At 38.1% G+C, this 25092-nt stretch overlaps 1 protein-coding gene across 4 annotated transcripts in view; it reads left to right on the forward strand.

The window, feature by feature from the left end:
* MMAA (metabolism of cobalamin associated A) overlaps positions 1–25092 on the forward strand; it is a 773535-nt gene that overhangs the window by 737940 nt on the left and 10503 nt on the right. The window contains exons 2-3 of one of the 4 annotated variants that reach the window (XM_078777020.1): positions 1108–1205; positions 9062–9298. The exons of 1 other annotated variant lie outside the window; for it this stretch is intronic. In XM_078777020.1, coding sequence (XP_078633146.1) covers positions 9127–9298 — 172 coding nt within the window. In that variant the 5' untranslated portion in view covers positions 1108–1205; positions 9062–9126. Of the gene's footprint in view, positions 1–1107; positions 1206–9018; positions 9299–25092 lie in introns of those variants that run through there. 2 more of the 4 variants (XM_068114404.2, XM_078777019.1) reach the window with 2 other exon arrangements.

Raw genomic sequence — 25092 nt, forward strand, 5'->3', positions numbered from 1 at the left:
TTGGTCAGTTGTGTATAAACATATTGGTCAGTTGTATATAAACATATTGGTCAGTTGTATATAAACATATTGGTCAGTTGTATATAAACATATTGGTCAGTTGTATATAAACATATTGGTCAGTTGTATATAAACATATTGGTCAGTTGTATATAAACATATTGGTCAGTTGTATATAAACATATTGGTCAGTTGTATATAAACATATTGGTCAGTTGTAGATAAACATATTGGTCAGTTGTATATAAACATATTGGTCAGTTGTATATAAACATATTGGTCAGTTGTATATAAACATATTGGTCAGTTGTATATAAACATATTGGTCAGTTGTATATAAACATATTGGTCAGTTGTATATAAACATATTGGTCAGTTGTATATAAACATATTGGTCAGTTGTATATAAACATATTGGTCAGTTGTATATAAACATATTGGTCAGTTGTATATAAACATATTGGTCAGTTGTATATAAACATATTGGTCAGTTGTATATAAACATATTGGTCAGTTGTATATAAACATATTGGTCAGTTGTATATAAACATATTGGTCAGTTGTAGATAAACATATTGGTCAGTTGTAGATAAACATATTGGTCAGTTGTATATAAACATATTGGTCACTTGTAGATAAACATATTGGTCAGTTGTATATAATCATATTGGTCAGTTGTATATAAACATATTGGTCAGTTGTATATAAACATATTGGTCAGTTGTATATAAACATATTGGTCAGTTGTAGATAAACATATTGGTCAGTTGTAGATAAACATATTGGTCAGTTGTATATAAACATATTGGTCAGTTGTAGATAAACATATTGGTCAGTTGTAGATAAACATATTGGTCAGTTGTAGATAAACATATTGGTCAGTTGTATATAAACATATTGGTCAGTTGTATATAAACATATTGGCCAGTTGTATATAAACATATTGGTCAGTTGTATATAAACATATTGGTCAGTTGTATATAAACATATTGGTCAGTTGTAGATGAACATATTGGTCAGTTGTAGATAAACATATTGGTCAGTTGTAGATGAACATATTGGTCAGTTGCGTTTGTTATTCAGTCTGTCTGTGTCACTCGCTTACAGGTCACAATTCTAAACCGATCGTCCTGAAACTTCACCAAGTTGTAGAGGTCATCACAAGTGAGAAGCCTATTGATTTTGAGGTCAAAGGTCATCTGGAGGTAAAATTTCTAAAATGGCCATTTTTCATCTGATTGACTTGAAAATTGAACAGCATTTGTATATCGAATCACTAAATTGGGAAACCAACTATTTTTAAGGTGAAAGGTCAACTCAAGGTCAATTTACAAAATCATAAATTTTCATCTGAAAAACCGGATTTTGCAAGTATCGTGCTCTGCATGGTCTTCTTGTTATTAATCGCAAAATTGAAGACTTTTCAAGTATATTGGTCGGTTGTGTTTCTATTCCTGTTTGTTATTTGCGAAAATTGACGATTTTTCATCAAGTATATTGGTTGGTCTTATGCGTTATTAGCGCTGAGGAAGCGCCTCTAGCGAATGACTTCCAGCCAGTGTAACGCGAATTCCTGTCACAGGAATTCTGAGATCATATAAGTGTGACGTGGCAGTTCCTGATTGGTTCGTGTTGGGGAACCCCTTCTCGCTGCCGACGTGACGTAAATTCGCGCACGCGCACTGGTGAAGCGCGAGATTCGGCCCAAGGTTCTTATTACCTTCGCAAAAGCGGAAGGTTATGTTTTGATCGCTGTGTATTTATTTGTATGTCTGTGTGTGTGTGTGTGTGTATGTTATTCGCATAACTCAAAAAGTATTCAACCGAATTGCATGAAATTTGGTGGGATGATTGGTTATTATACGGGACACATTTGATTAGATTTTGGGAGCAATCGGGTCAAAGGTCAAGGTCAAGGTCACGAAAAGGTCAAAATCGTATTTTTATTTGTCATAACTCGGTCAATTCTTATCCGATTTGCATGAAATCAGCACCAAACTGTTCACTGTTCTGTTCCCTACACTCCCATGCCAAGTACAGAACAGTAGCTGCGGCGAAGGTATGCGCTCTACCGAGTGCCCGTTCTAGTTATTATTACCTTCGCAAAAGCGGAAGGTTATGTTTTGATCGCTGTGTATTTATTTGTATGTCTGTGTGTGTGTGTGTGTGTATGTTATTCGCATAACTCAAAAAGTATTCAACCGAATTGCATGAAATTTGGTGGGATGATTGGTTATTATACGGGACACATTTGATTAGATTTTGGGAGCAATCGGGTCAAAGGTCAAGGTCAAGGTCACGAAAAGGTCAAAATCGTATTTTTACCATAGCGCGGTCAATTTTTATCCAATTGGCATGCAACTAATGCCAAAATGTTCAGAATTCAATGCCCGATCTTGTGATATACGACATGACCCAGTGAAGACATTACCCTTGTTAGCGGTTGGGGGTCAAAGGTCAGGGGGGTCACGACCTTGCAAAATGTGCGTTTTTGGTCATAACTCGGTCAATTCTTATCTGATTTGCATGAAATCAGCACCAAACTGTTCACTGTTCTGTTCCCTACACTCCCATGCCAAGTACAGAACAGTAGCTGCGGCGAAGGTATGCGCTCTACCGAGTGCCCGTTCTAGTTATTATTATTTTTGTATACAAGATCGAGGCTCGAACCATGATCGAGGCTCGAAATTCCATGCCCGAACCTCAGCGCAATCCAAGAGGATTCACTTGTTACTTGGCAAAAAAAAAACAAAAAAAATTGCAAGTATGTTGATCACTCCAGTTTGTGTGTGTGTGTGTGTGTGTGTGTGTTTGTTTCTGTCCGCTCACTTATACTTGCCTACAGGTTAGTTTTTAACCGATCTTCACGTAACTTCACCAAATGGTAGAGTTTGTAATCCGACGAATTCCTCTATATTTTTGAGGTCAAAAGGTCAACCTAGGCCAAAGGTCAACCACCTTTTTTTGAATTTCTGAAATCCTCAATTTTCATCCAATTGACTTGAAATTTGAATAGAATTTACATGTCAGTTTACTGAATTCAACCACCAACTATTTTTGAGATCAGCATACGCCAAAAGGTCAACATAGGCCAAAGGTCAACCACTTTTTTTGAATTTCTAAAATCCTCGATTTTCATCCAATTAACTTGAAATTTGAAGAGGATTTACACATCAGCTAACTGAATTCAACCACCAACTATCTTGAGATAATCGTAGGCCTAAAGGTCAACATAGGCCAAACGGTCAACCACTTTTTTCAAATTTCTAAAATCCTCAATGTTCATCCGATTGATGTGAAATTTGAAAAGGATTTACATATCGGCCAACTGAATTCAACCACCAACTATTTTTGAGATCAGCATAGGTCAAAAGGTCAACATAGGTCAAAGGTCAACAACAATTTCATGTTTCTAAAATCCTCAATTTTAATCCGATTGACTTGAGATTTGAATAGGATTTTCATTTCAGCTAACTGAATTCAACCACTAACTATTTTTGAGATCAGCATAGGCCAAAAGGTCAACATAGGCTAAAAGGTCAACATAGGCCTAAGGTCAACCACTTTTTGAATTTATAAAATCCTCAATTTTCATCCAATTAACTTGAAATTTGAAGAGGATTTACACATCAGCTAACTGAATTCAACCACCAACTATTTTGAGATCATCGTAGGCCAAAAGGTCAACATAGGCCAAAGGTCAACAATTTCATATGTCTAAAATCCTCAATTGTCATCCGATTGACTTGAACTTTGAATGGGATTTACATGTCAGCAAACTGAATTCAACCACCTACTATTTTTGAGATCAACATGGGTCATCGGGTCAACATAGGCCAAAGGTCAACCTCTTTTTTGAAATTCTTAAAATCCTCAATTTTCATCCGATTGACTTGAAATGTGAATAGTATTTACATATTGGCGAACTGAATTCAACAACCAACTATTTTTTTGAGATCAGCGTAGGCCAAAGGTCAACCACCTTTTTGAAATTTCTGAAATCCTCAATTTTCATCCGATTGACTTGAAATTTGAATCTGATTTTCATATCGGCGAACTGAATTCAACAACCAACTATTTTTTGAGATCAGTGTAGGTCAAAGGTCAACCACCTTTTTCATATTTCTAAAATCCTCAATTTTCATCCAATTGACTTGAAATTTGAATAGGATTTTCATTTTGAAATTTGCATACCAGGTCACTGAATTGAACTACCAATTATATTCATGATAAGCCAACAACTTATTTTGGGGATTTCGCAAGTATCGTGCGTGCTCTGCACAACATATTTCGTGTTTGTTTGTTTGTCTGTCTGTCTGTCTCTCGCCTGCAGGTCACAATTTTAAACTGATAGTCATGAAACTTCACCAAGTTGTGGAGGTTGTCACAATTGAGAAGCTATTGATTTGAGGTCAAAGGTCATCTGGAGGTCGAAGTTCTAAAATCGCCATTTTTCATCTCATTAACTTGAAAATTGAACAGCATTTGTGTATTGAGTCACTAAATTGGGAAACCAACTATTTTAAGGTCAAAAAGGCCAAAGGTCAACTCATGGTCAAACTTCCAAAATCATCAATTTTCATCTGAAAAATCATCAATTTTCATCCTATTAACCTCAAGGTTAAACAGCAATTACCTTGTGTATTGCTGATTTGGGAAAGCAAATCCGATTCATCAAGCTCCAAACTCCAAAAATCCAAAGATCCCATAATATCAAAGGTAAACTCCAAGTCAAAGTTCTAAAATCATGAATTTTCACATGAAAAATCATCAATTTTAATCCGATTGACCCGAGCTTTTATTAAGATCGTCAATTTTTATCTTAATGAAATTGAGAATTTGATGTATCCATGGCAACCTTTTTGGGGGGGAGGGGGGTCGATTTTATTAGTATCGTGCTCTGCATGACGTCTTCTTGTTTGTTTGTCTGTCTGTTTGTGAACAGGATATTTCAAAACGTTGTGGACGGATGCAGATGAAACTTGGTGAACAGGTAGGGTTGTGACAAGGAAGACGATTCAATTTTGGTGAAGATTCAAATCTGGATCCGAATCAGAGAATTTTTTCAGTGATTCTTCACCATTGAGTGGTTCGGCTAAAACAACATATAACACGATATCTCAAAAAGTTATGGATGGATTTGGATGAAACATGGTGGACAGGTTGGGTGTGTGACGAGAATAAGTCGATTCGATTTTGGTAAAGATCTGAATCCAGATGTGGATACGAGAATTTTTTAATTTTTGAAAGTGATTCTTCACCATTAAATGATGGGGTCAAAAACGATATATAACAAGATACTTCAAAAAGTTGTGAATGACTTATGACAAAACTTGTTGGATGAGTTGGGTGTGTGACAAGAACAACACGATTCGATTTTGGTTAAAGTCCGGATCCAGATATGACCCATCGGTGGGATACAAAATGTAAACTGTTCAGCCTGGCTGAACCTGATAACCCCTGTGTGGACAGGTATTGTCCTATCCTGTGCTTGGGCTGGGCCCTGTGCTTTTTCTGGTCTTTATCAATGATCTCTCCGACTCTGGAAAATCCTCTGTATCTCTTTGCTGATGACTCCACTCTCTGCCGCTCCATTCCTCTTCCCTCAGATCGGCAATCTGCAGCCTCCTCACTCTCTGAAGACCTGGACAAAATCACAGACTGGTCAAACATGTGGAACATGTCTTTCAATCCTGACAAATCTCACACTCTTACTATGTCTCTCCGAAAAGATCGACTGGACAACCCTCCCATCTACTTTCTCAACAATCCTCTCCAAGAAGTTCTGTCGCTCAAGCTTTTGGGTCTCACCATCTGCCATGATCTTTCTTGGGAAAACCACATTTCCAAGCTGGCCTCCAAAGCCAGTCGCCGACTGGGCATCCTCCGTCGTGCGAAGTCCTTCCTAGGCACACCTGAGCTCCTCACCACATACAAGGCTTTCATCCGCAGCTCAATGGAATACTGTTCTCCCCTATGGGCTGGTGCTCCTGCCTCACACCTGGCTCGGCTTCACGCTGTTGAATCCAAAGCTTTCAGAATCATTGGAATCTCCCGCGATGAAGCTATCTCTGAGGGCCTTTCACTCACTCACCGCAGGCAGGTAGGTGGTCTTTCTGTCTTCTACCGACTCCTCTCCGGCCTTGCTCCCCCAGCTCTCTCTGTGCTCTGTCCCCCAAATATTCCTACAGGTCGCACAAGATCTGCCAGCAACCCTCTGATGGTTAAACTGCCGAAATCTCGGCTCTGCTCACCTTCACTCTTTCATTCCTCTTTTCTCCCGTCTCTGGAACAAACTCCCACACTCACTTCAATCACACTCCTCCCTCCAGGTCTTCAAAACAGCTGTTCACCACCATCTCTTATCTTCCCCCATCCAAAACCTTGATCTTTTCTACCCCCACTAATTCACCCCAGATCCACCTTGTTTGAAATTCCAACTTCTTTCCTGGAAGTCTTGGCAGTGTCCATATGTTTTATACCTCTCCCACCCCCCCCCCCCCCCTTCCCATGCCTCCCCCCAAAGCCCTCTCCATCCCACAGTTCTCTCGATGTGTCCATGTCTCTCGGTCCCTGCTCTCAAATGTTGTGTTTGTGTCCTTCCCCCTCTCTCCCCATCTTGTCTACCGCTCCCGATGTTATTTGTTTTGTGTGTCTGTTTGTCTTTCTGTGTGATTAATGTTCGCTCTTTCACGAGCCTCGATCTTGTATACAAAAAAATTAAAAAAATACAAATAAAAAAAAAATCCCCGAAGTTAATACCCCAAAAGGACGAATGACCGAAATGAACTTAAACTCCGAGGCGTACTCCGAACCGAGGCATACTTGGCGGGATTGTCGTTGGCGCGCGCGGGAAGGCCCGAGCCTTATCTAATCGGGAACACACGCAGGAGTTATCCGAACCCACAAACACAAAATCCACAATACAAGAAAAGTAAGATTCGACAAATAATGATTTAATGAAAATAAATGCAAATAACAATGGGAGGTGAGGTAAAAACTGAAATTCCTCATTGAGACGTCTCCACTCAGTCTCGTAGTTAAACAAGGGGAAAAGATACTGAAAGAAAATTAATAATGTTTTGGTAATCGGCCAAATCGACACAGCTTTGTGTCCCCAATTGACTGGTAAGGCTTGCTGGTCATCGCCTCAAACCACAGCGTGGGAAACGCACAAGATGGCGCGAATCGTGCCCGTAGCCAGCCGGCGTGAGGCAATCAGGCAGGATCCTTCTTTTCGAACACGGCTCCGATGATCTCCCCAGCGCACACGGACGAGCGCCCATCGTCCTCCCGCGCAAAACGACCAAGCGACCGCCGCAATAAAGACCAGGACCAGAAGAGAAGACTGCGACCGCCCACAACCAAACCCGGGACAAGAGAGACCAATATGGCGAGACAGCGTTCTCTTTCCTTTCAGCTCTCGAATGCTCCACGATGATGTCATACTCTGTCCAATCACCGATCGCTATCAATCATCCCATCGCGCCTCCACAATCACGAAGGCTGGGGCGTGGCCTCCTCGTTACGAGTCATCAGGGGGGCAGTGTCTAGTCGCTGTTCGGGAATGTTCGGATGATGTCGGTGGCCGTGAGGTGGGATTTACGTGCAAATGTGCTGGGTCCCTCTTTCGCCGCCAAGGCTTTCGTTAGCCCTGGCGGCGTTGTGGGCGAATGTGTCCATTTGTTATAGTTGTTGTTTGGCGGGATTTTTAATTGTAATAAAGACGGAGGGAAGATCACAGGAGGCAAACACGTACAGGGTAATTTAACCTTACAGACCCTACCTAAATAGCATAACTCCACTCCTCCGTATGGAGACACCGAAACACTTAACCGGGCATTCGACTCTACTTGGGTGCATCGAGATGGCTTCTTCTTCTTCACGACACTCGGAGCATGCTAATTTATACGATTCTGACTTTCCTATAAGGTATTCCTGCGTTTACCCCCACAAACGTAACAGTATGCTCTCTACAACTGAGAGCCATTCTAGTTACCCTCGCCAGAGGAGAGGGTATTGCATTTTTGTCTGTTTGTCTGTCTGTTTGTTTGTTTGTCCGCGTAGAATAAATATGATTTTCTCTGCAACCGTTGGTCCGATTGACAGGAAATTTTCACCATAGGTGCAACTCCACCTGTGGAATTTTTTTAATGATAATTATGACGTCATAGGTCACATGGTTCAGCCACCATCTTGGAAAAACCACTGAAACTTTGCACCTCGGAAAGGTTGGACCTATCTCGGAAAGCGCTGAATAGAAAAAATTGAGACATGGCGCATTGTAAAGAACTCTACATTGGGAATAAAATATGTTAATGATGATGTCATAGTTGCCTCCATTATGATGTCATAATTCGAAAAGTACAAAACTTCATCCTATCAAGATGAAATTTCTTGAGCGCCATGTCGGCATAAACTGGTGGAGAAAAAAAAAAAAACGATGACGTCATCGGTCACGTGGTTCGGCCGCCATCTTGGAAAAAAATGAAAAACTTTGCACCTCTATATCTCCGAAAGCGCTGAATAGAAAAAATTGAGACATGGCTCATTGTAAAGAACTCTCCATGCAGAATAAAATATGTTAATGATGATGTCATAGGTGCCTCCATTATGACGTCATAATTCAACAAGTACAAAACTTCATCCGATCAAGATGAAATTTCTTGAGCATAATCTAGGAATAAATTAGTTTAGAAAAAAAAATGATGACGTCATTGGTCACGTGGTTCGGCCGCCATATTTGTTTTAACACAAAAGCCTTAAAAACCACTGAAAATACATCCTGGCGGGGGTTTGCAATCTCTGATTGCTCTTTTTCTTGTTATCTTTGTGATTGAACCCGTCGTGACGGTATTTATAAATCCAATCTTATTTTGGTGCAATTTGTGGAGATGGTTTGCCAAACTAACAGTTCAAGGTCACAGTTCCAAACGACACCTAAGTATGTGTGGAGTTGAAGCAATTTGTTCATGGAATGGCATTTACATTATTTAATGCTTGGATAAAAAATATTGATAATTTGGATGATTAATGGCATTTATCGTGATTAATTTGTCAGTGCTGGCAGGTGGGGCACGGTCACAGCCAGTTCAAGAGGCATTGCTGAGCCAACAGGAGGAGGTGATGGTGGGTCGCCTGGCCGAAGGCCTTTTGGCTCAGAATCGGGCCAGCCTGGCACAGGCCATCACGCTGCTGGAGAGTCGCCTGCCTCAGAGCCGCCCGGTTGCTGCGGCTTTGTTCGATCGCCTCTTAGCGACGGAAACCCATGGCGCTTCATCAGAATCATTCCGTGTTGGTACAACATATTCCCCCAATAATCGACGTTTCAATTTTCAATTTTTAAATACGAGTTTGCTCACAAATAACTTCAATGCAGATGGAGGCGACTATGCCCATCAAACCTGCACAATGGTAGCCAGGTTATTATATGGTTGTTTATCCATGCTCTTTCCTTTTAAATGCTGAATGGCGAGCAAAGAAAGCAGCACGTACCATTTCGTAAATTGTTGTGATGACTTGGCCCGGGGTTCTAACCGCAGACCTCCCAGACTCAAAGCGGATGCTCGAACTAACCATAATACCACCGAGTGTGGTTGAGTCTGAATGGCGTGATCTGGCGACATGACAACATTTTGATGTGACGTTTCATATATGGGCAGAAATCTCAGCCAACAAATGACAATACGTATATGCAACTTTTGGAGAGGGCCTTGAAATGAAAAGCGTAAAGTAAACATAAGCCTAATAAGCAAGTGCTTGAAGGGAAAAGGGTAAACTAAACATAAGCCTAATAAGCAAGTGCTTGAAGGGAAAAGCAGAAACTAAACATAAGCCTAATAAGCAAGTGCTTGGAGGGAAAAGCAGAAACTAAACATAAGCCTAATAAGCAAGTGCTTGGAGGGAAAAGCAGAAACTAAACATAAGCTTAATAAGCAAGTGCTTGAAGGGAAAAGCAGAAACTAAACATAAGCCTAATAAGCAAGTGCTTGAAGGGAAAAGCAGAAACTAAACATAAGCCTAACTAAACTAAACTAAACTAAACTAAACTAAACTAAAAAACTAACTAAAGAAACTAAACATAAACATAAGAAGGGCAAGTGCTTGAAGGGAAAAGCAGAAACTGAACATAAGCTTAATAAGCAAGTGCTTGAAGGGAAAAGCAGAAACTAAACATAAGCCTAATAAGCAAGTGCTTGAAGGGAAAAGCAGAAACTAAACATAAGCCTAATAAGCAAGTGCTTGAAGGGAAAAGCAGAAACTAAACATAAGCCTAATAAGCAAGTGCTTGAAGGGAAAAGGGTAAACTAAACATAAGCCTAATAAGCAAGTGCTTGAAGGGAAAAGCAGAAACTAAACATAAGCCTAATAAGCAAGTGCTTGAAGGGAAAAGGGGAAACAAAACATAAGCCTAATAAGCAAGTGCTTGAAGGGAAAAGCAGAAACTAAACATAATACTAATAAGCAAGTGCTTGAAGGGAAAAGCAGAAACTAAACATAATACTAATAAGCAAGTGCTTGAAGGGAAAAGCAGAAACTAAACATAATACTAATAAGCAAGTGCTTGAAGGGAAAAGCAGAAACTAAACATAATACTAATAAGCAAGTGCTTGAAGGGAAAAGCAGAAACTAAACATAAGCCTAATAAGCAAGTGCTTGAAGGGAAAAGGGGAAACAAAACATAAGCCTAATAAGCAAGTGCTTGAAGGGAAAAGCAGAAACTAAACATAATACTAATAAGCAAGTGCTTGAAGGGAAAAGCAGAAACTAAACATAATACTAATAAGCAAGTGCTTGAAGGGAAAAGCAGAAACTAAACATAATACTAATAAGCAAGTGCTTGAAGGGAAAAGCAGAAACTAAACATAAGCCTAATAAGCAAGTGCTTGAAGGGAAAAGGGTAAACTAAACATAAGCCTAATAAGCAAGTGCTTGAAGGGAAAAGGGTAAACTAAACATAAGCCTAATAAGCAAGTGCTTGAAGGGAAAAGCAGAAACTAAACATAAGCTTAATAAGCAAGTGCTTGAAGGGAAAAGGGTAAACTAAACATAAGCCTAATAAGCAAGTGCTTGAAGGGAAAAGGGGAAACAAAACATAAGCCTAATAAGCAAGTGCTTGAAGGGAAAAGCAGAAACTAAACATAAGCCTAATAAGCAAGTGCTTGAAGGGAAAAGTGTAAACTAAACATAAGCCTAATAAGCAAGTGCTTGAAGGGAAAAGGGTAAACTAAACATAAGCCTAATAAGCAAGTGCTTGAAGGGAAAAGCAGAAACTAAACATAAGCCTAATAAGCAAGTGCTTGAAGGGAAAGGGTAAACTAAACATAAGCCTAATAAGCAAGTGCTTGAAGGGAAAAGCAGAAACTAAACATAAGCCTAATAAGCAAGTGCTTGAAGGGAAAAGGGTAAACTAAACATAAGCCTAATAAGCAAGTGCTTGAAGGGAAAAGGGTAAACTAAACATAAGCCTAATAAGCAAGTGCTTGAAGGGAAAAGCAGAAACTAAACATAAGCTTAATAAGCAAGTGCTTGAAGGGAAAAGGGTAAACTAAACATAAGCTTAATAAGCAAGTGCTTGAAGGGAAAAGGGGAAACAAAACATAAGCCTAATAAGCAAGTGCTTGAAGGGAAAAGCAGAAACTAAACATAATACTAATAAGCAAGTGCTTGAAGGGAAAAGCAGAAACTAAACATAATACTAATAAGCAAGTGCTTGAAGGGAAAAGCAGAAACTAAACATAATACTAATAAGCAAGTGCTTGAAGGGAAAAGCAGAAACTAAACATAATACTAATAAGCAAGTGCTTGAAGGGAAAAGCAGAAACTAAACATAAGCCTAATAAGCAAGTGCTTGAAGGGAAAAGGGTAAACTAAACATAAGCCTAATAAGCAAGTGCTTGAAAGGAAAAGGGTAAACTAAACATAAGCCTAATAAGCAAGTGCTTGAAGGGAAAAGCAGAAACTAAACATAAGCTTAATAAGCAAGTGCTTGAAGGGAAAAGGGTAAACTAAACATAAGCCTAATAAGCAAGTGCTTGAAGGGAAAAGGGGAAACAAAACATAAGCCTAATAAGCAAGTGCTTGAAGGGAAAAGCAGAAACTAAACATAATACTAATAAGCAAGTGCTTGAAGGGAAAAGCAGAAACTAAACATAAGCTTAATAAGCAAGTGCTTGAAGGGAAAAGCAGAAACTAAACATAAGCTTAATAAGCAAGTGCTTGGAGGGAAAAGCAGAAACTAAACATAAGCCTAATAAGCAAGTGCTTGAAGGGAAAAGGGTAAACTAAACATAAGCCTAATAAGCAAGTGCTTGAAGGGAAAAGCAGAAACGAAACATAAGCTTAATAAGCAAGTGCTTGAAGGGAAAAGCAGAAACTAAACATAATACTAATAAGCAAGTGCTTGAAGGGAAAAGCAGAAACTAAACATAAGCTTAATAAGCAAGTGCTTGAAGGGAAAAGCAGAAACTAAACATAAGCTTAATAAGCAAGTGCTTGAAGGGAAAAGCAGAAACTAAACATAATACTAATAAGCAAGTGCTTGAAGGGAACAGCAGAAACTAAACATAAGCTTAATAAGCAAGTGCTTGAAGGGAAAAGCAGAAACTAAACATAAGCTTAATAAGCAAGTGCTTGAAGGGAAAAGCAGAAACTAAACACAAGCTTAATAAGCAAATGTTTGAAGGGAAAAGCAGAAACTAAACATAAGCCTAATAAGCAAGTGCTTGAAGGGAAAAGCAGAAACTAAACATAAGCTTAATAAGCAAGTGCTTGAAGGGAAAAGGGTAAACTAAACATAAGCCTAATAAGCAAGTGCTTGAAGGGAAAAGCAGAAACTAAACATAAGCCTAATAAGCAAGTGCTTGAAGGGAAAAGGGGAAACAAAACATAAGCCTAATAAGCAAGTGCTTGAAGGGAAAAGCAGAAACTAAACATAAGCTTAATAAGCAAGTGCTTGAAGGGAAAAGCAGAAACTAAACATAAGCTTAATAAGCAAGTGCTTGAAGGGAAAAGCAGAAACTAAACATAAGCCTAATAAGCAAGTGCTTGAAGGGAAAAGCAGAAACGAAACATAAGCCTAATAAGCAAGTGCTTGAAGGGAAAAGGGTAAACTAAACATAAGCCTAATAAGCAAGTGCTTGAAGGGAAAAGCAGAAACTAAACATAAGCTTAATAAGCAAGTGCTTGAAGGGAAAAGCAGAAACTAAACATAAGCCTAATAAGCAAGTGCTTGAAGGGAAAAGCAGAAACGAAACATAAGCCTAATAAGCAAGTGCTTGAAGGGAAAAGGGTAAACTAAACATAAGCCTAATAAGCAAGTGCTTGAAGGGAAAAGCAGAAACTAAACATAAGCTTAATAAGCAAGTGCTTGAAGGGAAAAGCAGAAACTAAACATAAGCCTAATAAGCAAGTGCTTGAAGGGAAAAGCAGAAACGAAACATAAGCTTAATAAGCAAGTGCTTGAAGGGAAAAGCAGAAACGAAACATAAGCTTAATAAGCAAGTGCTTGGAGGGAAAAGGGGAAACTAAACATAAGCCTAATAAGCAAGTGCTTGAAGGGAAAAGCAGAAACTAAACATAAGCTTAATAAGCAAGTGCTTGAAGGGAAAAGCAGAAACTAAACATAAGCCTAATAAGCAAGTGCTTGAAGGGAAAAGGGGAAACAAAACATAAGCCTAATAAGCAAGTGCTTGAAGGGAAAAGGGTAAACTAAACATAATACTAATAAGCAAGTGCTTGAAGGGAAAAGGGTAAACTAAACATAATACTAATAAGTAAGTGCTTGAAGGGAAAAGCAGAAACTAAACATAATACTAATAAGCAAGTGCTTGAAGGGAAAAGCAGAAACTAAACATAAGCTTAATAAGCAAGTGCTTGAAGGGAAAAGTGTAAATTAAACATAATACTAATAAGCAAGTGCTTGAAGGGAAAAGGGGAAATAAAACATAAGCCTAATAAGCAAGTGCTTGAAGGGAAAAGGGGAAACAAAACATAATACTAATAAGCAAGTGCTTGAAGGGAAAAGGGTAAACTAAACATAATACTAATAAGCAAGTGCTTGAAGGGAAAAGGGTAAACTAAACATAATACTAATAAGCAAGTGCTTGAAGGGAAAAGCAGAAACTAAACATAATACTAATAAGCAAGTGCTTGAAGGGAAAAGGGGAAACAAAACATAAGCCTAATAAGCAAGTGCTTGAAGGGAAAAGCAGAAACTAAACATAAGCCTAATAAGCAAGTGCTTGAAGGGAAAAGCAGAAACTAAACATAATACTAATAAGCAAGTGCTTGAAGGGAAAAGCAGAAACTAAACATAAGCCTAATAAGCAAGTGCTTGAAGGGAAAAGGGGAAACAAAACATAAGCCTAATAAGCAAGTGCTTGAAGGGAAAAGCAGAAGCTAAACATAAGCGTAATAAGCAAGTCCTTGAAGGGAAAAGGGGAAACTAAACATAAGCCTAATAAGCAAGTGCTTGAAGGGAAAAGCAGAAACTAAACATAAGCCTAATAAGCAAGTGCTTGAAGGGAAAAGCAGAAACTAAACATAAGCCTAATAAGCAAGTGCTTGAAGGGAAAAGCAGAAACTAAACATAAGCCTAATAAGCAAGTGCTTGGAGGGAAAAGCAGAAACTAAACATAAGCCTAATAAGCAAGTGCTTGGAGGGAAAAGGGGAAACTAAACATAAGCCTAATAAGCAAGTGCTTGAGGGAAAAGGGGAAACTAAACATAAGCCTAATAAGCAAGTGCTTGGAGGGAAAAGGGGAAACTAAACATAAGCCTAATAAGCAAGTGCTTGGAGGGAAAAGGGTAAACTAAACATAAGCCTAATAAGCAAGTGCTTGAAGGGAAAAGCAGAAACTAAACATAAGCCTAATAAGCAAGTGCTTGGAGGGAAAAGCAGAAACTAAACATAAGCCTAATAAGCAAGTGCTTTGAGGGAAAAGCAGAAACTAAACATAAGCCTAATAAGCAAGTGCTTGAAGGGAAAAGCAGAAACTAAATATAAGCCTAATAAGCAAGTGCTTGGAGGGAAAAGTGTGAACTAAACATAAGCCTAATAAGCAAGTGCTTGAAGGGAAATGTGTAAACTAAACATAAGCCTAATAAGCAAGTGCTTGGAGGGAAAAGGGGAAACTAAACATAAGCCTAATAAGCAAGTGCTTGAAGGGAAAAGTGTAAACTAAACATAAGCCTAATAAGCAAGTGCTTGGAGGGAAAAGCAGAAACTAAACATTAGCCTAATAAGCAAGTGCTTGGAGGGAAAAGCAGAAACTAAACATAAGCCTAATAAGCAAGTGCTTGAAGGGAAAAGCAGAAACTAAACATAAGCCTAATAAGCAAGTGCTTGAAGGGAAAAGTGTAAACTAAACATAAGCCTAATAAGCAAGTGCTTGGAGGGAAAAGTGTAAACTAAACATAAGCCTAATAAGCAAGTGCTTGAAGGGAAAAGTGTAAACTAAACATAAGCCTAATAAGCAAGTGCTTGAAGGGAAAAGTGTAAACTAAACATAAGCCTAATAAGCAAGTGCTTGGAGGGAAAAGTGTAAACTAAACATAAGCCTAATAAGCAAGTGCTTGGAGGGAAAAGCAGAAACTAAACATAAGCCTAATAAGCAAGTGCTTGAAGGGAAAAGCAGAAACTAAACATAAGCCTAATAAGCAAGTGCTTGAAGGGAAAAGCAGAAACTAAACATAAGCCTAATAAGCAAGTGCTTGAAGGGAAAAGTGTAAACTAAACATAAGCCTAATAAGCAAGTGCTTGGAGGGAAAAGCAGAAACTAAACATAAGCCTAATAAGCAAGTGCTTGGAGGGAAAAGCAGAAACTAAACATAAGCCTAATAAGCAAGTGCTTGAAGGGAAAAGCAGAAACTAAACATAAGCCTAATAAGCAAGTGCTTGAAGGGAAAAGCAGAAACTAAACATAAGCCTAATAAGCAAGTGCTTGGAGGGAAAAGGGGAAACTAAACATAAGCCTAATAAGCAAGTGCTTGAAGGGAAATGTGTAAACTAAACATAAGCCTAATAAGCAAGTGCTTGGAGGGAAAAGGGGAAACTAAACATAAGCCTAATAAGCAAGTGCTTGAAGGGAAAAGCAGAAACTAAACATAAGCCTAATAAGCAAGTGCTTGGAGGGAAAAGTGTAAACTAAACATAAGCCTAATAAGCAAGTGCTTGAAGGGAAATGTGTAAACTAAACATAAGCCTAATAAGCAAGTGCTTGGAGGGAAAAGGGGAAACTAAACATAAGCCTAATAAGCAAGTGCTTGAAGGGAAAAGTGTAAACTAAACATAAGCCTAATAAGCAAGTGCTTGGAGGGAAAAGCAGAAACTAAACATTAGCCTAATAAGCAAGTGCTTGGAGGGAAAATCAGAAACTAAACATAAGCCTAATAAGCAAGTGCTTGAAGGGAAAAGCAGAAACTAAACATAAGCCTAATAAGCAAGTGCTTGAAGGGAAAAGTGTAAACTAAACATAAGCCTAATAAGCAAGTGCTTGGAGGGAAAAGTGTAAACTAAACATAAGCCTAATAAGCAAGTGCTTGAAGGGAAAAGTGTAAACTAAACATAAGCCTAATAAGCAAGTGCTTGAAGGGAAAAGTGTAAACTAAACATAAGCCTAATAAGCAAGTGCTTGAAGGGAAAAGTGTAAACTAAACATAAGCCTAATAAGCAAGTGCTTGAAGGGAAAAGGGTAAACTAAACATAAGCCTAATAAGCAAGTGCTTGAAGGGAAAAGCAGAAACTAAACATAAGCTTAATAAGCAAGTGCTTGAAGGGAAAAGCAGAAACTAAACATAAGCCTAATAAGCAAGTGCTTGAAGGGAAAAGCAGAAACGAAACATAAGCTTAATAAGCAAGTGCTTGAAGGGAAAAGCAGAAACGAAACATAAGCTTAATAAGCAAGTGCTTGGAGGGAAAAGGGGAAACTAAACATAAGCCTAATAAGCAAGTGCTTGAAGGGAAAAGCAGAAACTAAACATAAGCTTAATAAGCAAGTGCTTGAAGGGAAAAGCAGAAACTAAACATAAGCCTAATAAGCAAGTGCTTGAAGGGAAAAGGGGAAACAAAACATAAGCCTAATAAGCAAGTGCTTGAAGGGAAAAGGGTAAACTAAACATAATACTAATAAGCAAGTGCTTGAAGGGAAAAGGGTAAACTAAACATAATACTAATAAGTAAGTGCTTGAAGGGAAAAGCAGAAACTAAACATAATACTAATAAGCAAGTGCTTGAAGGGAAAAGCAGAAACTAAACATAAGCTTAATAAGCAAGTGCTTGAAGGGAAAAGTGTAAATTAAACATAATACTAATAAGCAAGTGCTTGAAGGGAAAAGGGGAAATAAAACATAACCCTAATAAGCAAGTGCTTGAAGGGAAAAGGGGAAACAAAACATAATACTAATAAGCAAGTGCTTGAAGGGAAAAGGGTAAACTAAACATAATACTAATAAGCAAGTGCTTGAAGGGAAAAGGGTAAACTAAACATAATACTAATAAGCAAGTGCTTGAAGGGAAAAGCAGAAACTAAACATAATACTAATAAGCAAGTGCTTGAAGGGAAAAGGGGAAACAAAACATAAGCCTAATAAGCAAGTGCTTGAAGGGAAAAGCAGAAACTAAACATAAGCGTAATAAGCAAGTCCTTGAAGGGAAAAGGGGAAACTAAACATAAGCCTAATAAGCAAGTGCTTGAAGGGAAAAGCAGAAACTAAACATAAGCCTAATAAGCAAGTGCTTGAAGGGAAAAGCAGAAACTAAACATAAGCCTAATAAGCAAGTGCTTGAAGGGAAAAGCAGAAACTAAACATAAGCCTAATAAGCAAGTGCTTGGAGGGAAAAGCAGAAACTAAACATAAGCCTAATAAGCAAGTGCTTGGAGGGAAAAGGGGAAACTAAACATAAGCCTAATAAGCAAGTGCTTGAGGGAAAAGGGGAAACAAAACATAAGCCTAATAAGCAAGTGCTTGGAGGGAAAAGGGGAAACTAAACATAAGCCTAATAAGCAAGTGCTTGGAGGGAAAAGGGTAAACTAAACATAAGGCTAATAAGCAAGTGCTTGAAGGGAAAAGCAGAAACTAAACATAAGCCTAATAAGCAAGTGCTTGGAGGGAAAAGCAGAAACTAAACATAAGCCTAATAAGCAAGTGCTTTGAGGGAAAAGCAGAAACTAAACATAAGCCTAATAAGCAAGTGCTTGAAGGGAAAAGCAGAAACTAAATATAAGCCTAATAAGCAAGTGCTTGGAGGGAAAAGTGTAAACTAAACATAAGCCTAATAAGCAAGTGCTTGAAGGGAAATGTGTAAACTAAACATAAGCCTAATAAGCAAGTGCTTGGAGGGAAAAGGGGAAACTAAACATAAGCCTAATAAGCAAGTGCTTGAAGGGAAAAGTGTAAACTAAACATAAGCCTAATAAGCAAGTGCTTGGAGGGAAAAGCAGAAACTAAACATTAGCCTAATAAGCAAGTGCTTGGAGGGAAAAGCAGAAACTAAACATAAGCCTAATAAGCAAGTGCTTGAAGGGAAAAGCAGAAACTAAACATAAGCCTAATAAGCAAGTGCTTGAAGGGAAAAGTGTAAACTAAACATAAGCCTAATAAGCAAGTGCTTGGAGGGAAAAGTGTAAACTAAACATAAGCCTAATAAGCAAGTGCTTGAAGGGAAAAGTGTAAACTAAACATAAGCCTAATAAGCAAGTGCTTGAAGGGAAAAGTGTAAACTAAACATAAGCCTAATAAGCAAGTGCTTGGAGGGAAAAGTGTAAACTAAACATAAGCCTAATAAGCAAGTGCTTGGAGGGAAAAGCAGAAACTAAACATAAGCCTAATAAGCAAGTGCTTGAAGGGAAAAGCAGAAACTAAACATAAGCCTAATAAGCAAGTGCTTGAAGGGAAAAGCAGAAACTAAACATAAGCCTAATAAGCAAGTGCTTGAAGGGAAAAGTGTAAACTAAACATAAGCCTAATAAGCAAGTGCTTGGAGGGAAAAGCAGAAACTAAACATAAGCCTAATAAGCAAGTGCTTGGAGGGAAAAGCAGAAACTAAACATAAGCCTAATAAGCAAGTGCTTGAAGGGAAAAGCAGAAACTAAACATAAGCCTAATAAGCAAGTGCTTGAAGGGAAAAGCAGAAACTAAACATAAGCCTAATAAGCAAGTGCTTGGAGGGAAAAGGGGAAACTAAACATAAGCCTAATAAGCAAGTGCTTGAAGGGAAATGTGTAAACTAAACATAAGCCTAATAAGCAAGTGCTTGGAGGGAAAAGGGGAAACTAAACATAAGCCTAATAAGCAAGTGCTTGAAGGGAAAAGCAGAAACTAAACATAAGCCTAATAAGCAAGTGCTTGGAGGGAAAAGTGTAAACTAAACATAAGCCTAATAAGCAAGTGCTTGAAGGGAAATGTGTAAACTAAACATAAGCCTAATAAGCAAGTGCTTGGAGGGAAAAGGGGAAACTAAACATAAGCCTAATAAGCAAGTGCTTGAAGGGAAAAGTGTAAACTAAACATAAGCCTAATAAGCAAGTGCTTGGAGGGAAAAGCAGAAACTAAACATTAGCCTAATAAGCAAGTGCTTGGAGGGAAAATCAGAAACTAAACATAAGCCTAATAAGCAAGTGCTTGAAGGGAAAAGCAGAAACTAAACATAAGCCTAATAAGCAAGTGCTTGAAGGGAAAAGTGTAAACTAAACATAAGCCTAATAAGCAAGTGCTTGGAGGGAAAAGTGTAAACTAAACATAAGCCTAATAAGCAAGTGCTTGAAGGGAAAAGTGTAAACTAAACATAAGCCTAATAAGCAAGTGCTTGAAGGGAAAAGTGTAAACTAAACATAAGCCTAATAAGCAAGTGCTTGGAGGGAAAAGTGTAAACTAAACATAAGCCTGATAAGCAAGTGCTTGGAGGGAAAAGCAGAAACTAAACATAAGCCTAATAAGCAAGTGCTTCAAGGGAAAAGCAGAAACTAAACATAAGCCTAATAAGCAAGTGCTTGAAGGGAAAAGCAGAAACTAAACATAAGCCTAATAAGCAAGTGCTTGAAGGGAAAAGTGTAAACTAAACATAAGCCTAATAAGCAAGTGCTTGGAGGGAAAAGCAGAAACTAAACATAAGCCTAATAAGCAAGTGCTTGGAGGGAAAAGCAGAAACTAAACATAAGCCTAATAAGCAAGTGCTTGAAGGGAAAAGCAGAAACTAAACATAAGCCTAATAAGCAAGTGCTTGAAGGGAAAAGTGTAAACTAAACATAAGCCTAATAAGCAAGTGCTTGGAGGGAAAAGTGTAAACTAAACATAAGCCTAATAAGCAAGTGCTTGAAGGGAAAAGTGTAAACTAAACATAAGCCTAATAAGCAAGTGCTTGAAGGGAAAAGGGTAAACTAAACATAAGCCTAATAAGCAAGTGCTTGGAGGGAAAAGCAGAAACTAAACATAAGCCTAATAAGCAAGTGCTTGAAGGGAAAAGTGTAAACTAAACATAAGCCTAATAAGCAAGTGCTTGGAGGGAAAAGTGTAAACTAAACATAAGCCTAATAAGCAAGTGCTTGAAGGGAAAAGTGTAAACTAAACATAAGCCTAATAAGCAAGTGCTTGAAGGGAAAAGTGTAAACTAAACATAAGCCTAATAAGCAAGTGCTTGGAGGGAAAAGTGTAAACTAAACATAAGCCTAATAAGCAAGTGCTTGGAGGGAAAAGCAGAAACTAAACATAAGCCTAATAAGCAAGTGCTTGGAGGGAAAAGCAGAAACTAAACATAAGCCTAATAAGCAAGTGCTTGAAGGGAAAAGCAGAAACTAAACATAAGCCTAATAAGCAAGTGCTTGGAGGGAAAAGCAGAAACTAAACATAAGCCTAATAAGCAAGTGCTTGAAGGGAAAAGCAGAAACTAAACATAAGCCTAATAAGCAAGTGCTTGGAGGGAAAAGGGGAAACTAAACATAAGCCTAATAAGCAAGTGCTTGGAGGGAAAAGCAGAAACTAAACATAAGCCTAATAAGCAAGTGCTTGAAGGGAAAAGTGTAAACTAAACATTAGCCTAATAAGCAAGTGCTTGGAGGGAAAAGTGTAAACTAAACATAAGCCTAATAAGCAAGTGCTTGAAGGGAAAAGTGTAAACTAAACATAAGCCTAATAAGCAAGTGCTTGAAGGGAAAAGTGTAAACTAAACATAAGCCTAATAAGCAAGTGCTTGGAGGGAAAAGTGTAAACTAAACATAAGCCTAATAAGCAAGTGCTTGGAGGGAAAAGCAGAAACTAAACATAAGCCTAATAAGCAAGTGCTTGAAGGGAAAAGCAGAAACTAAACATAAGCCTAATAAGCAAGTGCTTGAAGGGAAAAGCAGAAACTAAACATAAGCCTAATAAGCAAGTGCTTGAAGGGAAAAGTGTAAACTAAACATAAGCCTAATAAGCAAGTGCTTGGAGGGAAAAGCAGAAACTAAACATAAGCCTAATAAGCAAGTGCTTGGAGGGAAAAGCAGAAACTAAACATAAGCCGAATAAGCAAGTGCTTGAAGGGAAAAGCAGAAACTAAACATAAGCCTAATAAGCAAGTGCTTGAAGGGAAAAGCAGAAACTAAACATAAGCCTAATAAGCAAGTGCTTGGAGGGAAAAGGGGAAACTAAACATAAGCCTAATAAGCAAGTGCTTGAAGGGAAATGTGTAAACTAAACATAAGCCTAATAAGCAAGTGCTTGGAGGGAAAAGGGGAAACTAAACATAAGCCTAATAAGCAAGTGCTTGAAGGGAAAAGCAGAAACTAAACATAAGCCTAATAAGCAAGTGCTTGGAGGGAAAAGGGGAAACTAAACATAAGCCTAATAAGCAAGTGCTTGAAGGGAAAAGTGTAAACTAAACATAAGCCTAATAAGCAAGTGCTTGGAGGGAAAAGCAGAAACTAAACATTAGCCTAATAAGCAAGTGCTTGGAGGGAAAATCAGAAACTAAACATAAGCCTAATAAGCAAGTGCTTGAAGGGAAAAGCAGAAACTAAACATAAGCCTAATAAGCAAGTGCTTGAAGGGAAAAGTGTAAACTAAACATAAGCCTAATAAGCAAGTGCTTGGAGGGAAAAGTGTAAACTAAACATAAGCCTAATAAGCAAGTGCTTGAAGGGAAAAGTGTAAACTAAACATAAGCCTAATAAGCAAGTGCTTGAAGGGAAAAGTGTAAACTAAACATAAGCCTAATAAGCAAGTGCTTGAAGGGAAAAGGGTAAACTAAACATAAGCCTAATAAGCAAGTGCTTGAAGGGAAAAGCAGAAACTAAACATAAGCTTAAAAAGCAAGTGCTTGAAGGGAAAAGCAGAAACTAAACATAAGCCTAATAAGCAAGTGCTTGAAGGGAAAAGCAGAAACGAAACATAAGCTTAATAAGCAAGTGCTTGAAGGGAAAAGCAGAAACGAAACATAAGCTTAATAAGCAAGTGCTTGGAGGGAAAAGGGGAAACTAAACATAAGCCTAATAAGCAAGTGCTTGAAGGGAAAAGCAGAAACTAAACATAAGCTTAATAAGCAAGTGCTTGAAGGGAAAAGCAGAAACTAAACATAAGCCTAATAAGCAAGTGCTTGAAGGGAAAAGGGGAAACAAAACATAAGCCTAATAAGCAAGTGCTTGAAGGGAAAAGGGTAAACTAAACATAATACTAATAAGCAAGTGCTTGAAGGGAAAAGGGTAAACTAAACATAATACTAATAAGTAAGTGCTTGAAGGGAAAAGCAGAAACTAAACATAATACTAATAAGCAAGTGCTTGAAGGGAAAAGCAGAAACTAAACATAAGCTTAATAAGCAAGTGCTTGAAGGGAAAAGTGTAAATTAAACATAATACTAATAAGCAAGTGCTTGAAGGGAAAAGGGGAAATAAAACATAAGCCTAATAAGCAAGTGCTTGAAGGGAAAAGGGGAAACAAAACATAATACTAATAAGCAAGTGCTTGAAGGGAAAAGGGTAAACTAAACATAATACTAATAAGCAAGTGCTTGAAGGGAAAAGGGTAAACTAAACATAATACGAATAAGCAAGTGCTTGAAGGGAAAAGCAGAAACTAAACATAATACTAATAAGCAAGTGCTTGAAGGGAAAAGGGTAAACTAAACATAATACTAATAAGCAAGTGCTTGAAGGGAAAAGGGTAAACTAAACATAATACGAATAAGCAAGTGCTTGAAGGGAAAAGCAGAAACTAAACATAATACTAATAAGCAAGTGCTTGAAGGGAAAAGGGGAAACAAAACATAAGCCTAATAAGCAAGTGCTTGAAGGGAAAAGCAGAAACTAAACATAAGCGTAATAAGCAAGTCCTTGAAGGGAAAAGGGGAAACTAAACATAAGCCTAATAAGCAAGTGCTTGAAGGGAAAAGCAGAAACTAAACATAAGCCTAATAAGCAAGTGCTTGAAGGGAAAAGCAGAAACTAAACATAAGCCTAATAAGCAAGTGCTTGAAGGGAAAAGCAGAAACTAAACATAAGCCTAATAAGCAAGTGCTTGGAGGGAAAAGCAGAAACTAAACATAAGCCTAATAAGCAAGTGCTTGGAGGGAAAAGGGGAAACTAAACATAAGCCTAATAAGCAAGTGCTTGAGGGAAAAGGGGAAACAAAACATAAGCCTAATAAGCAAGTGCTTGGAGGGAAAAGGGGAAACTAAACATAAGCCTAATAAGCAAGTGCTTGGAGGGAAAAGGGTAAACTAAACATAAGCCTAATAAGCAAGTGCTTGAAGGGAAAAGCAGAAACTAAACATAAGCCTAATAAGCAAGTGCTTGGAGGGAAAAGCAGAAACTAAACATAAGCCTAATAAGCAAGTGCTTTGAGGGAAAAGCAGAAACTAAACATAAGCCTAATAAGCAAGTGCTTGAAGGGAAAAGCAGAAACTAAATATAAGCCTAATAAGCAAGTGCTTGGAGGGAAAAGTGTAAACTAAACATAAGCCTAATAAGCAAGTGCTTGAAGGGAAATGTGTAAACTAAACATAAGCCTAATAAGCAAGTGCTTGGAGGGAAAAGGGGAAACTAAACATAAGCCTAATAAGCAAGTGCTTGAAGGGAAAAGTGTAAACTAAACATAAGCCTAATAAGCAAGTGCTTGGAGGGAAAAGCAGAAACTAAACATTAGCCTAATAAGCAAGTGCTTGGAGGGAAAAGCAGAAACTAAACATAAGCCTAATAAGCAAGTGCTTGAAGGGAAAAGCAGAAACTAAACATAAGCCTAATAACGAAGTGCTTGAAGGGAAAAGTGTAAACTAAACATAAGCCTAATAAGCAAGTGCTTGGAGGGAAAAGTGTAAACTAAACATAAGCCTAATAAGCAAGTGCTTGAAGGGAAAAGTGTAAACTAAACATAAGCCTAATAAGCAAGTGCTTGAAGGGAAAAGTGTAAACTAAACATAAGCCTAATAAGCAAGTGCTTGGAGGGAAAAGTGTAAACTAAACATAAGCCTAATAAGCAAGTGCTTGGAGGGAAAAGCAGAAACTAAACATAAGCCTAATAAGCAAGTGCTTGAAGGGAAAAGCAGAAACTAAACATAAGCCTAATAAGCAAGTGCTTGAAGGGAAAAGCAGAAACTAAACATAAGCCTAATAAGCAAGTGCTTGAAGGGAAAAGTGTAAACTAAACATAAGCCTAATAAGCAAGTGCTTGGAGGGGAAAGCAGAAACTAAACATAAGCCTAATAAGCAAGTGCTTGGAGGGAAAAGCAGAAACTAAACATAAGCCTAATAAGCAAGTGCTTGAAGGGAAAAGCAGAAACTAAACATAAGCCTAATAAGCAAGTGCTTGAAGGGAAAAGCAGAAACTAAACATAAGCCTAATAAGCAAGTGCTTGGAGGGAAAAGGGGAAACTAAACATAAGCCTAATAAGCAAGTGCTTGAAGGGAAATGTGTAAACTAAACATAAGCCTAATAAGCAAGTGCTTGGAGGGAAAAGGGGAAACTAAACATAAGCCTAATAAGCAAGTGCTTGAAGGGAAAAGCAGAAACTAAACATAAGCCTAATAAGCAAGTGCTTGGAGGGAAAAGTGTAAACTAAACATAAGCCTAATAAGCAAGTGCTTGAAGGGAAATGTGTAAACTAAACATAAGCCTAATAAGCAA

This window comes from Myxine glutinosa, chromosome 4 (genome assembly GCF_964187855.1).
Source record: "Myxine glutinosa chromosome 4, kmMyxGlut1.1, whole genome shotgun sequence".
Lineage (NCBI taxonomy): Eukaryota > Metazoa > Chordata > Myxini > Myxiniformes > Myxinidae > Myxine > Myxine glutinosa.